Source organism: Suricata suricatta, chromosome 3, assembly GCF_006229205.1.
Source record: "Suricata suricatta isolate VVHF042 chromosome 3, meerkat_22Aug2017_6uvM2_HiC, whole genome shotgun sequence".
NCBI classification, from domain to species: Eukaryota; Metazoa; Chordata; class Mammalia; order Carnivora; family Herpestidae; genus Suricata; species Suricata suricatta.
Window position 1 is genome coordinate 143,987,939 of NC_043702.1, and position 16,155 is coordinate 144,004,093.

At 36.7% G+C, this 16,155-nt stretch overlaps 1 protein-coding gene across 1 annotated transcript in view; it reads left to right on the forward strand.

Annotated features, from left to right (window-relative positions):
• CRB1 (crumbs cell polarity complex component 1) overlaps positions 1-16,155 on the forward strand; it is a 218,686-nt gene that overhangs the window by 159,541 nt on the left and 42,990 nt on the right. The window contains exons 11-13 of the mRNA XM_029933381.1: positions 5,957-6,913; positions 12,057-12,604; positions 14,035-14,200. Coding sequence (XP_029789241.1) covers positions 5,957-6,913; positions 12,057-12,604; positions 14,035-14,200 — 1,671 coding nt within the window. The remainder of the gene's footprint in view (positions 1-5,956; positions 6,914-12,056; positions 12,605-14,034; positions 14,201-16,155) is intronic.

Consider the following 16,155-nt stretch of genomic DNA (forward strand, 5'->3'; position numbering starts at 1 on the left):
GGCACAATCTCAGTGAGGTCTAATAAAAACTCCTGCTGTTTTCTAATTTCTCTTTTCCATTCCCTGCATAGATATTCAATAGATTTGAATTGCCATGAATTTCTTAACTATTCATTTAAAGGCAAAAAAAAAGGAAAAAATTTCAAAATAAAAATGAAAAACCCACTAGCATTCCCATTCTTGTGAAAAAAAATGAAATCAAGCTCTAATTTTCCATAATAATAAGTTACCAAAAACATCCATATTATTTAGATTCCCCCAAACTAATTTTTCCATGATAATAGTGTCAATATTCAGTGGAGGGTCATATTAACATTCACAGTGTGACTTAAAAAAGGGAGGTACCATGTGTTAAGTAGAATGAGTATCTGAAAATACAAGTCTGCTTGGTAAGTAGCACAAATGGGTCTTACACTAAGCCCCACTGATCCAGCTTGGGGGGAAATCAGTCAAGATTAAGTCCTCACACTCTACCTGAGAGAAAGAAGGTGACATTGAAACATAAGCCCCCACTTTTGCAGTCGGTATGGGATCATCAGGAGCTGGCTATGTCAACCCAGTAGGTGTGTGGATGGATCTCTCTTTTTGTACAGAAAAATGTTCGGATCCAAGACACAAGGTTTTCACATTTTAATGGCAATGCTCATAGGTAACTCACTCTTTTCTTGTTATTTGTATAAGCTAATTGGTGTCATTGGTAGAGTCTTTAAGGTATTTATTTAAGAACGTATGTTAATGCTATAACAGATATTACTATCAAATGAAAATTAGAATTTTTGAGTAAGAAAAAGTCACTTAAAACAACGAGTATAGGAAATGTTTATGCACTGAGTCCATGGTCTTTATACATAATTTTTTCTTGGATTTCTATTTATTTAAAAAAATCTAAGTCAATTAAAATAGAAAAAGATGAAACTTACTTATTTGTATATACTCTTTGTAGAAATAATTTTTTTAATCTTTTATTTATTTTTGATACAGAGAAATACAGAGCATGAGAGGGGGAGGGTCAGAGACAGAAGAAAACACAGAACAGGAAGCAAGCTCCAGGCTCTGAGCTAGCTGTCAGCACAGAGCCTGACGCGGGGCTCGAACCCACGAACGTGAGATCTGACCTGAGCCGAAGTCGGAGGCTTAACCAACTGAGCCACCCAGGCGCCCCTGTAGAAATAATTTTTTATTAGATATTTCACTAACTATACTTCCAACAAAGTGGGAAGGAAAACAAAAGTCATTTTAATAGTCAATGATATTTGTATTAAACAACCTCTGTGTCTCTTTGATCCATTAATATTATATGTTCTGATGAAAATATGGGATATGCCAGATAGTAAAAATTTTCCCTTTGATGGTTATTTTTGAAATACAATCTTATCATAGAACTAGACACTAAACTAAAAGAACTTTAGAAAAATAAAATTAAGTGACAGTTTTTAGTTAATTAAATAAATTGCCTTCACATAAACAAAATAACAGTGAGCTTCACGGAATCTACCTCATACTATAAATACATGGACCTAAATAACCAATTCATCATCAACTAAAACCCAATTAAGAAGACTGAATGACATAGGTAATCCCTAATCCTTTTATCCTGATGGACAGCAGATCTTGTTCTTTGCCAGCTGGTCCAATAGCCAATAAAAGAAGTTTCAATCTTTTTTCCACTTTTACTCTGCTGGGTTCATCAAATAAATAATTCTGACCTTATTGTATATTGAAGATATGAATAGAACTGATCTTAAACAAGACAAAAAGCATAGATTATTGCTCATTATTCTAGCCTTAATACCTAATTCTGTTTGTTTCTTTTAGATTATTGACTTTAATACAAGTTTTCTCTCCTATTTTATTTTTGGGTCTTTATCATGATAGTAAAAGTTTCTCTGCTCATATTTAAGGGAAAACATAAGTTATTGGTACTTATTTTATGGAAGACCAAATGTGTAAACTTCAGGAATCATAAGAAATTGAAATGTCTTGTAGCAGACCCTACTAATCTTAGGTGTGGACAATTTTAGTAGCTGTCTATATGTCTTCCTGTTTCTGGTTTCTTCTCGTTTTGCTCTGTTAACAAATCCTTGTGTCACTGATCTTTATGAGAAACAACGCTGGTGTTTAATTCAACACCTACCCATTTTTCTCCACTGAATTTAGAAAATAAATAAACAAACAAACACATAAATAAACAAAACAAAACAATCGAAATTATATATCCCCAGGTCTTCTCCAATCTGACTACATTTAATCTTTCAGACTTGATTTTTTTTTCCTTCATAAATCCTCTGTACCAACTAGGCACCATCACCTCTAAATGCCTTCTACTTATCCAATGATGAATTGTTTCTTCAGTTATTTCCACATACCTTTTTGTCAATCTGATCCATACATGAAAACTTGTGTTAAATCCTTTCTTCAAGCCTGCCTTGTCCAGCCTAGCCTGAGAGAGTGCTCCCTCAGCAGATTCATCACTGTTAAGTTACTGTATTGTCTTAACTTACATTATCATTTAATTTTTTACAAATTTTTCTTCAGTAAACTCATTGAGGACAGGGACCAGGTACTACCTCACGTTATCCACAGTACTTTACATATGGTAGATATGTAATCAGTATGTTCATTGGTTTAATTTACAATATTGAGTTTTCATAGCTAAAGACTTACAATTATATTTCATTCAATGGCTTTCCCCTAAAACTTTGTAGATCCCTGCTGTCCCCTGAATTTGAGCCTCACATGTTAACTATTCACATTGCTATTAAAATGTAATTATAATTATAATGTAATATTATCATTGTAGGCATATTGAGACCATGTCTTTCTCTTCTACTTTGCAATCCTCTGTGAGGGTAGAGCACAGAGTAGATATTTTGTAAATTTGACAAAATAATAAATTTAAATTTCAAATAAGAGGTCAAGATATGGTTGCTGTGAGGTACCAAAGTCAATTATGAGACAGACTCTAATGCAGAATGTCAAAATAAATACTAGACTTCAGGCTTGGAAGTGTTTATACATTTTAAGCATATGTGAAAGTTCTTGAGAAGTAGTTTAGAGGAAGGAGACTGTAAAGAGATCTTTTTGGAGAGTCCTTTGGCTGTGCTGTGATTTGTACCCCACTACTCAGTTTCAGGGATCGAAATTTATATTCTAAGTCCAAGCAGAGTGAGACGCTTTAAGGAGAAATCTGGTCTCACCTAAATTTGGAGAAGGTGGCACAAGCATGGGCAACTTAGACTGGATTCTCCAGCTCCCTGAGGAATCTACAGATGAAAGGGTGTGACTCTTCACCTAAGGCAACAAGAAAGAATAAGAAAGAAATGCTGCTGTGCTGTGCTGGAAAGTTAATGTGCCTGCAACCACAGGTCAAAGGCACATGAATCTTGAAGCCCACAGGAACTCGTGGTAGCAATATCAGTCAGTGGTCAGTATAAATGAGATCCTGCCCTATAGGTTTCAGTCAAAAGGTGAAGGAACCCCAACAGAGAAGAGTCGGTGAAAGAGTGAGTCTCTGTAAGCCAAGAGTGAAGAGGTTGGGCACTAGCAGTGTGAGAGCAAGTGGTCAAAGGGGAGAGAGACAATGCCTGCTTCCTGGGGTCTCTGGTGCCTAGTAGGGAGGAACAGACAGGGGAGGAAAACTCTTTCCTCAATTAAATATGTTTAAAGGCACAGTGGGAGAAAAAAAATCAAAGTATTTTGCTTTGATTTTAACCCATGACTTGTTCAATAGTCCCCTTAATTAATGATTACTGATGAAATTTTTGTTCTCAAAATCCTGTGAAAATCAAATTTAAGTAAAATATCTTCAAATACAAAAGTTTAGACTTTTCATAAATTCAGTTAAATTAAATTTGCACCAGAACACTCCTTTAGGTTATATTTCCTGTATCAGTGTTCTTTACCTCTAAGGATGATGACATAACAAATAAATCAGTTCAATATGGTTTTATTTTTTTCTGCTCATCAAGCTTTTCATAACGCACATATACTCAGCACTGTTTGGGTGCTATGGGAGGTTCTAACTGAGATCATAAGACGTTCGCTCTTTTTACAGAGACTGAAATATATTTGGATTAAAAAAGATTGTGTGAAAGCAATTCAAGTAGTGTAAAATATAAGTAGAACAGGATCCTCTCCAGAGTCTAAACCGCCTACGTAATGGCAGTGGGCAAAGATTAGCACTGGATACATTCATCTGAAAATAAGCACACGAGGAGCACTTCAGGTTTGGGATTGGATTGGATTCAATGCCTTATAAGTACTTCAATCACTTTACCAAGGTCATCATTAATTAAATAACTCAAAAATTAATGACCAGGTAGCAAATGTGAGCCAGGCACTATGCTATGGCTTAGATGTATTTTGGGGAGTAAAACAGACATCTTCCCTTCCTTTGTGAAGAACACAATATAATGAGATTCTAGCCTAATATGCTCATTATGTAAAGTTATGCAATTTGTGGGTCATTCCATACGCCCACACCTTCCAAACAGTCTCTTTCAATGACCATAGTGCTATTTGAATTTTGTCATTAGAGGGTATTTCTTTTGTTTGTTACTTTCTAGTAACAACCAACACTTACTGAGAATTTATTATATAGCAATGTTATGATTATCTTATATATCAAGCAATGTTATGATCATCTTATAATCGTGGTATATAATCATTCTATATGGTATGAGATTAATTCGATCATTTAAAAGCCCTCTGAGATAAACACTACTATTAACACCATTTTGTAGATGAGAAACTGGAGACACAAAAAGTAAATGTAACTTGGTCACAGGTTAGCTGGAATTCAGATCTTGATTAAATTTTTCTAATTTAATTTTAATATTTAATACTTTAAGTTTATGTACTTTTAACACATACATTTAGGCATGGAATTAAATGGTAAAATAAGAACACACATTAGTAATGGCAGTAAATGAGAATGCACTAAATTATCAGTGAAAGAATAGAGTGTGTCAGAGTAGATTTTAAAAACCAAGAAACCAGATTGTAGGAGTGCTTTGGAGTTTAGACTTCAGTCTTTCTAAGCCTCAGTATCCTCTGTGAAAGAGAGCTAAGAACATCTGCACTGAAAACCTCAGGAGACTGCGGCAGGCACAGGTACGGCACGCGGGTGAAGGTGTTGGGGAAACCACGCTGTGCTGTCCACATGTCAATCTCTGTGAACCTGTTTGTTCATTTGAACCTCACAGAAAAAGCAATAACCATCACTCTTTAAAGGTGTATTTCTTCTTGTTACTTTGATAACATGAATTCTAAGAATTCTCTAATGATCTTATTTTGACTTTGAATCAGGAAAAAGAGTAAAAGAAAGTGAAGTTAAAACTAAAAGACAACGTATTATGGGAAATGTTTCATAGTTTATATCAGACTTATGGAAGGAAGAAAACAGCGCCTATAGTTCACCTTAGAAATTACCCACAGTGAGGGTTGTCTAGCCTGTCTCTGAATCTGGAAAACTTTGGTTTTAGGGATAATGAGGAGGTAAAAGCAAGATAAAAGGCAAAATCAGTAATTGCAAGTGCAATAGAGTAAAATCAGCAGCCTGGGACAGGATAAACACCACCAGAGAATGGAGTCCCCAAATAAATAATTTGAATCAGGCATCACTGCCAAGAACAACCTTTTTCTTTTATCATTTTTATGACATTGAGTTCCACATTCATGTCTGACAATAATAGTTTGAGTCAACCACTGCACTCGGCAAATAATCTATTTCTGGAGGAAGAATTCAAGGTCTCCCATGACTGCATTTCTCTGCACAACATACACAGAATGATGTAATCGATTTTAACTTCCTCAATAACTATCCACATTTTATTCCATTACAGTCATGAACCTACACTAGCTCTCCACTTCCAGAGATTATACATGAACATTATGTGAAACTTCTGTTTCTGATCTGAATATATGGAATTTCAACCTATTCTTCATTATTTAACAGGAATCCACTGTGAAGAAAGCATTGATGAATGCTCTTCAAACCCTTGCCAAAATGGCGGTACTTGTGAGGATTTACCTGGTGATTATATCTGCCATTGCCGCTTTGATAACCACTCGGGAACATTTTATGGAGGAAGGAACTGTTCTGATCTTCTCCTGGGCTGTACCCATCACCAATGTCTAAATAATGGAATATGCATCCCTCACTTCCAAAATGGCCAGCATGGATTCAGCTGCCTATGTCCATCTGGCTTTACTGGATCGCTGTGTGAAATTGTCACCACACTTTCTTTTGAAGGCAATGGCTTCCTGAGGATCACAAGTGGCTCGGTTCCAGCCAAGGGCTTAGTTTGTAACATAGCCCTCAGGTTTCAGACTGTTCAGCCAATGGCACTTCTACTTTTCCAAGGCAACGGGGACATGTTTATAATGCTGGAGTTGCTAAGTGGCTATGTTCACTTGTCAATTCAAGCCAACAATCAGTCAAAGGTGCTTCTGTACATTCCCCACAATACCAGCGATGGAGAATGGCACTCAGTGGAGGTGATGTTCGCAGAGGCTGTGACCCTTACTTTACGTGACAACTCTTGTAAGGAGAAATGCATCAGTAAAGCCCCTTCTCCATGTGAAAGTGATCAATCAATATGTGCTTTTCAAAACTCCTTTTTGGGTGGTTTACCAGTGGGGATGACCAACAATGGCCTTGCTCTTCTTAACATATATAATATACCATCCACACCTTCATTTGTAGGCTGTCTCCAAGACATTAAAATTGACTCAAATCACATTACTCCAGAGAACATTTCATCTGGCTCGTCACTAAATGTCAAGGCAGGCTGCGTGAGAAAGGATTGGTGTGAAAGGCAGCCTTGTCAAAATAGGGGACGCTGCATCAACTTGTGGCTTAATTACCAATGTGATTGTTACCGGCCCTACAAAGGCCTGAATTGCCTGAGAGGTGAGCTGATGGTGGGTACCCAGGAATGCTGTGCCTCAGAGCGGAGCGGTAACAAAAATAGCCAGTCTGCTTCTCCTGTTAGGAAACATAATGACCCCTCAGGACTTCTGCTTCTGGTTGCCTACTGATGAGAAAAAAATAAGAGGCTAGTAATGTGCATTAATTGATTTTGAGTGGATTCATTAGACGCCAGGGCACTCATGCAGAGAAGTGAGAAAAATAAGCTGAAAGCTCCCATCTGAATGAGTTTTCATCTTGATGAGTTTACAAAGTACTGTTAGAGTTTTGCCATTTACTGTGTGCCACAAATTTATTGTAAACCTTATTTGAAAAAAAAAATAATCTGTTTTGGGGGAAAAAACCATTAGAGATGAAACTAGTCAATGCCAAGCACTAGCAAAATGCCTTGTGCATAGTAAACTCTTAGGAATATTTACTCCCTTGCTTTTCTGTCTGTACAATTCACACTTGCTCTAAAATCTCGCTACCAGTTAGCATTTTTATAGACCGCCAGAGTTATATTTTACAGGGCTGCATTGGAGAAAACTGATATTCTACCTACGCATCCTAAGGGAAAAAATGTGGAAAGCAACAACAGTGAAATTTTATAGAGACCATAAACTAATTGATCTGATTTTTCTAGCAAATCACACCTTGAAATGTATTTCAAAATCCTTAATTAACTTCCAACATTGTTCCAAAGAGTGCTGTTGATAGTGATCAATACATACCTGTTTCTTTTTATTATTATTATCATGCCTTGAAAATGTCTGAGAGGTAATTGCAACAGACTGCTTTGAAGTTGAGCTGTAATTTACCCTAAGATTTTAGAGCTGCTTGAAATAGGACAACATCTGGTAAATAGTCTTCTGTGCTTTATATGAAGTAAAATTAAAACCAGTCTTAGCCTCTACCCTATTCCATGTATGAATGGCTAAGAGTTATTAGAAACTATTCCTGGGTCTCCCCCCTAACCACAATATTCATTACAAATCATGGACCTATTTGACAATGAGGTATGGCATCTACTAGCTCTATGCAATATTTTAAATAGAATGGCAAGTTGTTTTGTGATTTTCTTAAAGGAGAAGAGGAGATATTATGCTGAGGCAGTGTTCACTTTTTGAAGAAAAATTTAATTGACTCAAGGCAATATTTTTACTACATATACAAAATAACAAACAGATGCTGGCTTCTTTCACTGGCTTCCAAATTCAATGACCCATGAGGTTACTACTGACGGTGGTGATGCTAACTGTCCTGGAAAATAGTTTCAAGGGATGCCAAGCCAGTGGGTTCTGGTTTTTCTTTAGTTTATTTTTTCCAACTTGGAAAGTTTTGATGGTTTTAAACCAAGTTCCTGAATTGGTTGCCTGCCCCACTACCCCCAGTTTCCTTTTGCCCCCACACTATTTGAAACTGTTTAACCCTCATGAAAATGCTTGGCTTCAAAAATTATCTTCATAAGGAGGGAGTTCTGTAAAATCTTCTCATTCTGAAGACTCTTGGTATAAGTTTAAGATGTTATATTTTTCACATCACCTCAGTCATAAAACTAAAATATTCTGTATTTGCTATTATCTGTGATATTTGTGGGGAGTTTATTCTTATTACAAAAGAGGCTTACAAGCTATCATGAGAACATGGAGTCTTTCTGTCATTGTACATGTATATACAAGAGGGAGGAGAGGTACTAAAAATTACAAAGGCAAACTTCATTCAGTTCGTGATCTTGATTCAGTGTTTCCCAATCATGGTACACATTGCAATGAATAAGCAGAAATGGATAGAAGAGTTAATTGGCTGACTCAACATGAATGACATGGAGATTTCCAATATTTTCTTATTGATCTTTTAAAAATAATCAAATGGCTCAATAAGGGAAGTTCTGAAAAGTGTTTCTCAATGCTTAGTTCCCAGAACTGTCTATAGACTTGCCTCAGCATGTCTTGCTGTGTTGGCTGTGTATAAGAACATGGAGCTTCCAAGATATTGTTCAGAATGAGGACCTCTTGCCTTCTACAGAATATTTGAATCATAGACACAATTTACATATGTTGTATCTTTAGCCATACATCTAGACCTTGAATATCTTATCCTGTTAGAACTGCAATTTCTTAGATATAGAAAGGTCTTTACTCAATGAATTTTTAAATTCTTGTGTCTGCCAAGGGTAGTGGCCAAATTCCTACTTACACATGTTTAGAAATGATGAACTCATTTACTCCATCTTGCCAGAAACTGCCCCAAAGCTGTTTCTTACTGAAATAAAATATGGTTAATTATAGCTTTCATTCATCGGCAGCACTGTAACTCTTGAAGCCATACTCATATAAATCTTACTTTTCTTCTTCTTGACTCAAATATTTGAAGTACCTTGTACCATCCAAACCATCACTTCTATCATGCTACACATATCCATTTTCTTCTAATGTTTTCCATACAGACCTAGCTTTCAGACACTTCATCAGCCACTTGTTTGTTCCTTGTTTGGTAATAAGTTTGTTTATCTGATTCCTAGATGTGCCTGGTGATGCAGAGTGACATAGGACTACAACCTCTCTCATTGTAGATAATGTTCTATTTCTCAGTTTAATATTGCATTGACGTTTTGGCCACTACATTCTACACTTGGCCCACTTTGGGTCATTTTCACTCATGATGCCACAGAATCCTACTGCTTCCACCCAAAATGAGATACATTTAGAAGCAAGTAGCTTTTATGTATCTTAGTAAATGTCACCTGCTTGTATTCTACCAACCATTAAAACTTGAAGCTACTTTTCATTTGTGTTTGTCATCCCACATCAACAGCACCATTGAGACTATACCTCCCATGTTCACAGACAAGTCATATATGACTTCAGAGGTTTCTCAAATCAGAGGGGAAATCACATGCATTGACTACTTGCTTCTGAAGAAGAATGGGTTTGCTGGAGACTCAATCTTCTGAGGAAAAAAAACCTAGCTATGTGTTCTATCTTTTAATCTGGATCCACAATGTGGTCTATGGGCATTTTAGGATGACCAGCAGGGACCCCACCATGCATGAGGTTGAGCGATTCTGTGCATATTCTCAAATCTCAGGAGCTTCAAGAGCCACGTTTTCCTATTAAACATTTTCTCTCAAATGAAAGTACTGCAGTGCATTCAGATGTGTTAACCTCTTCAAACAGGTTATTTTATTTAATAGTACACTTTGAAAGTTACCTGTAGTTGCCTGGAGCAGGTGGTCTCCAAATGCAGATTCAGAATGCAATGTTCCTATAGAAAATCAAGTCAGAGCTCTGAAAATGTACCCTTTAAGCAGGAGGTCTTCAAACACAGATGGTTGCCTAAGCAAGTTTTAACTGTAGTTCAACTATACTAAACAATGTCTTACCTTTGCCCAAACTTCAACTGGACCATAAGGATATTTAAACACAATGAAATATGATGAAATCGGTCTTTTTCTGGTTAACATTGGGATGTAAAAACTCGAAGATAGCAATCTCTTTAAAACACTGCTCTTGCGATGTTCATCAGTGATTTCCGGATTGCAGAGTTCAGTGGTCAATAGTTATTCCTCAACTTACTGTACCTCTCTGCAGCCACAATAAGCACAGTTACTTACTTGCTGCAGCCACAGTAAACACAGTTGAACACTACCTGTTCCTGAAAAGTCTGTCCTCACTAGCCTTAGGAGACTTCACTCTCCCTTTCTTTTTCCCTTATCTTATTGGCTGCTCTTTTGTCATCTCCTTGACCTCCAATGTCTGGTGCTTAAGGACCTAGTCCTTGGACCTGGTCTTTTTTCCATATGTACTCACTCTCTTGGTCATCTCATCCAGTTTTGTAGCTTTAAATAGCATTAATTCCATGCAGAGCCTGATGCAGGGCTCAATCCCATGACCCTGGGATTATGACCTGAGCTGAAATCAAGAGTTGGCCACTCAACTAATCCATCCAGGTGCCCTCCTTCTGTTTTCTTTTCATTGTCCAAATGGAAATTCAACACTTAGGCAAAACAACACAAATCAAAACAAAAAACCTTGGGGATGAATTTGCCTTAGAGAATCTCATTGATTCTACCTTCAAAATATCTCCAAATTCTGACTACTTCTCATCACCACCATTACCACTGACCCAAGCCACCATTAATTCTCAAATTTCTGCAAAAATATCTCTACATTCTTTGAGGTTTTATTCAAATGTTATCTTCTCAGAGAGTGCTTCTCTGACTATTAAAAAATTCCAATTCTGCTCCTATCCTCAGAACTCCCTATTCCCTATCCCTACCTGATTTATATTTGTTTATTTACCTGACATACTATATAGTTTGTTTCTTTATCTGTGTCTGGTTGGGAGTCGCCAAATAGGCTTTGAGAAGACAAGGACTTTAGTTCCTAAATGTCAATATTTTGGAAGGCAAGGATTCATTTTTATACATCTCAAGAGTTTTCTTCATTTGATGTACACCAATAGTATTGACACATTCGTGCATTGCTAACTTCTTTGACCACAGGAACTTCTTGGTGAGTTCAGTGCTCAGCTTTGCCCCTGACCTGTCTCCAATGCTTCTGCCCAGGACCATAGAAGGAAGACTTCTCTCTTTGTTCAACTCCTTTCCTTTTTATTATTATTTGGAGTATGATTCCCAAAGAGGGTTTGCAAATCTAATTCTTGATTTCTGTACTTTAGAAAGAATGATTAGATTTAATGACATTTGCTTCAGTATGTCCTCAAATAGCAAAGATGTTAGGCACCAGAACAGTCTGCTTAGAGATAGAGATGTTACAGGAAGAACTCTTTTTCCCCAAATTTCATCTACCAAATTGGAAGATAGTAGTATCTGATATTCTGCCAGTATTTCAGGGCAGTAAAGGAGAGGTTTTTAAGTTTATCAGTGCAGAGATTTTTTTCTCATCTGTAATCAATGGACCTCAGCCATAAACTATAAACCAAAATGTAATTGTTTTCAGAAAACTCAGTAAACTAAGTAAATTTCAGTAAACTTGGAAGTTTCCAGAAAAGAGGTGATTAGCCTGTTCTAAACTAAAAAATGTGTATGTTTGTGTGTGTGTGTGTTTTCATCTTCTGACCCTTCTTACTTGTGAGTCTTAAAATGTTTCTTTGTTTTTCCTCCTCTATTTTGACACTGAAGAGTATGTAGCAGGCAGATTTGGCCAGGATGATTCCACTGGATATGCTGTTTTTAATCTTGACGAGAGTTATGGAGACAACTTCACTATCTCCATGTTTGTTCGAACACATCGACCATCGGGCTTACTTCTAGCTTTGGAAAACAGGACTTATCAATACATCCGTGTTTGGCTAGAGCATGGCAGACTAGCAATGCTACATCCAGGTTCTTCCAAATTAGTAGTAAATTTTGTTCTTAGTGATGGAAATGCCCACTTGATATCTCTGAAAATCAAGCGAAATAAAATTGAACTATATCAGTCTTCACGAAGCCTAGGATTTATATCTGCCCCCACATGGAAAATCCAAAAAGGAGATGTCATCTATATCGGTGGCCTGCCTGACATACAAGAGACTAATGCTAAAGGTGGTTTCTTCAAAGGTTGTATCCAAGATATAAGATTAAACAACCAAATTTTGGAATTTTTCCCAAATTCAACAAACAGTGTATCCCACAATCCAATTCTTGTTAATGTGACCCAAGGCTGTCCTGGAGACAACATGTGCAAGGTAGGATTATTCAAACCAACTATGTCTTTACTGTGTGCTAAATTGTCATTTCATTAAATGATTTATTATAACCATTCTTTATATGTGAAGATTATGTTACTGACTCACCAGTCACGGAATAAAACTTTGTCAATATTCTTTCAGCAAGACTGGAGAATTTATACTGAGCCATTAAAAAAATTACCTTGACCTTGTTATCATCATAGTCTATTTAACCATCCAAGGTAACTCTGGCCACATGCTTCTACTACCACAACAACCAAATTACCTAAAAATAATAGAATTTTAATTCCCAAACTCTTAATGGCATCTCAGAGGCGTTGGAAGAGATCATTAACTTTATATTAAATGCCCAACTATCATTGTTTGCAACTACTATTAAGTCAACAGCAACAAAAAGATCCCCTGAGTGGTAGATAGTTTCCTTCTGGTAGTTGGATTTGAAATTCTCTGAAATATATTTTCCCAGAGCTTATGTTTTACTTCCTTTGTATTTTGTATGCTCTTCCAAAAGCTATTCAAATATATGAACTTGTCAGCTCTACATGACCTTTCAAAGAAAAAGAAGGAAACACATTTATATCTGTTCAACATTTATTGAGCTTGACTATTGCCATGCACTGGGCTTACTTGTAAATGTACAAAAATGGATCACCTTAACATTACTAGAAGAGCACTTCCAAAATACCAGGCACTATTTTATATAGATGGACCCATTCAATTCTGTGGAAGGACCACTGTGTTAGCCCCATTAACATCATTTACAGATAAGGAAACTGAAGTTTAGAAAGGTTATGTAACTAGCCCAAATCACATCTTAATAGTGGGACTGGGATAAATACAGTCTCAGTTCTCAGAATCTCCCTCTTAAATACTTTAACTTTGTATGCTTTATGAAAAATCTTTTCACCTCAAATAATAATGGTATATTTTTGACTGAGAGGCAGGGCAACTGAAGAGGTTACTGTATCTGGACCCAGAAGATCTAGGCACCAAGCTTCACTTTTTACTAAGATCTTGGGTAACAGGAAGGTCCTATATTTCCTCATTAGAAAAAAAAAACAGAAGTAACAGTACCAATTACTCAAATGGTAATTGGTGTGATTGAAAGTGCCTGGTAATTTGGAAATTGCAGAAAATGTTATTATATTTTTAAAAATCCTCTTTGTGTTATAGAAAACTGGTTTCATGTAATTTCTCTTTCTCATTTCATCTCTTTCTGTTTCTTTCTCTCCCCATATCTCTTTCAGAAAAGAGTTGGCAATGGTAGCAGTAAGTTTTATTCCATTTGTTAACCAATGGATATAAAAAGTTCACAATGTAAAGATGTAGAAATTACCTTTCAAAATGACAGCTATGGGGTCTTGCCTTTACTGTTTCCATATTTAGTTGCCAGTGCTTTTTATACCTTTGATTTCTTTTCTGCTCAGTCCAACCCCTGTCACAATGGAGGTGTTTGCTATTCCCTGTGGGATGACTTCTCATGTTCCTGCCCTGCGAACACAGCTGGGAAAGCCTGTGAGGACGTTCAGTGGTGTGAGCTCAGCCCGTGTCCTCCCACAGCCCAGTGCCAGTTGGTGCCTCGAGGATTTGAATGTAGGTAGAGCTTAAAGTTATCATCCATCCAATTAAGTCGGGTATTTCACTTCCACGAACCCAGAAAAAAGAATACAGATAAAACCCCCTTCTCAAAGAAACCTGCGACTCTTTCCCCTCTGACTTGAGTAGTACAATAAACCTAATGTAATAATAATATCAGATTGACTTCATACCTCATCCTGCCCCTGGGTTTCTGAGGGCTGGGGATGATAAATGGAGGTCAGAGCAGCACCAAACATAGCCCTTGATTATTTAAAGCTAATTTCTGAAGAAATTAACCAAGTAATATTTGGCTCTCTTTTCCTCATTGGGAATACAGAGTGAAGTGCTAGTGCAAGCTCATGGCCTTTTGTTAACTATGAGGCCTCGGACTGTTCCCACGAGCTCCATAATCTAAAGCTTTCTCTGTAAAATGGGGATAAAACATCTACTTGATAGATAAAAATTTGTGTGTGTGTGATAAGTATAAAAATGAAACACATTAGGCATTCTTTTGCTTTCTGAGTATTTTCCTTAGTCTGAAATGTTTCCTTGATCATCTTCAGTATAAAGACCACGGTTTTCCAAATGTTAACAAATTGGAAAACTACAGTCACAATTTTGACATGTCTCCCTACTAACCACACTATTATTTATATTTTCTCTTCTTTTCAACTTCAAATAATGAAGTAGAATCTATAACAACAAATCTTCATGTTTGCACTGAATTCTAGTCTCTTTATCTGAAGATTTTGCTTCCAATTTTTTTTTCACTCTTCAGCACAATAAACATTTCCATCAGTGTTTAAACACATCGCCAAATGTCCTCATTACAACAAATTTTCCTTGACCACCCTCCATCCCCACCAGCTACCATTCCGTTGTTTGCATCCTTTTATAGCGTGATAAGCCCTCGAAAGAGTTGTCCTTAATTTTCCTCTGATGTCTTACCCCATTCGTCCTTCTTCCCCATTCTGGAGCCCTCACACGGCACCTCTGTCTTGAACTCACTCAACTCGGAGTTTGGGCAGGTGGTCTTCATCATTTCAGTTAGGTTCTAGCCCAAATGTCCTCCTATCTGGCTTTATTCTTCTTCATATCTCTTATGATTCTTTCATGTTTTGTTGTATATGTATTTGTTTACTTGTTCCTCATCCCTTTCCTCACTAGAATATAGATTTCAAAAGGGAAGAAAATTTCCCATTTGGTTTTCTCACATTATTATCAGCACTTAGAATTGTGCCAAACATACAGGGTGTTGTCAAAAAGTATTTGTTAAATGAATAAAGTAACATTATTTTTCTTCCAATGAACTCAGTATTTCACTTAAATGCTCCAGACTTTAAGTGATATATATCACCTTGGAAAATATTGCACTAAAATAATGGAGTGGAACCAGAGAATAGTTTGACCTCAGGTTTTTTTCAACAACAATCTGCTTAGACTGAGCTGTAGTGACTGAGGAAAAGAGAATATATTTACTTTTCTGTTTCTATATTTTCTTTCTTTCTTTATGATTATTATTTTTTATTTTAGAGAGAGAGAGAGCATGAGCAGGGGAGGGGGCCGAGGGAGAGAGAGAAACTTTAGCAGGCTCTTTGCTCAGCATGGAGCCCAGCACAGGGCTTGATCCCACAACCCTGGGATCATGACCTCAGCCAAAATCAAGAGTCTGACACTCAGCCATCTAAGCCACCCAGGCGCCCCTGTTTCTATACTGTCAAAGCATATGGAAAGAATATATGAAATGTGTTATACTGCATATGTAGTTGGGAAAGTTTTCTAGAATACATATACTTATATGTTTCATATTTTAAATATATATACTGAGTTACAGGATAGTAAGACAGATATATATTATATAAAGCATGATGAGTTGGCATAAAGAATGCTATTTGGTTCCTAATATGGCACTAAAGTTTAAATGCAACCTTTCCATTGTTCTACCTCTGAACTGCTTATTTAAAATAATG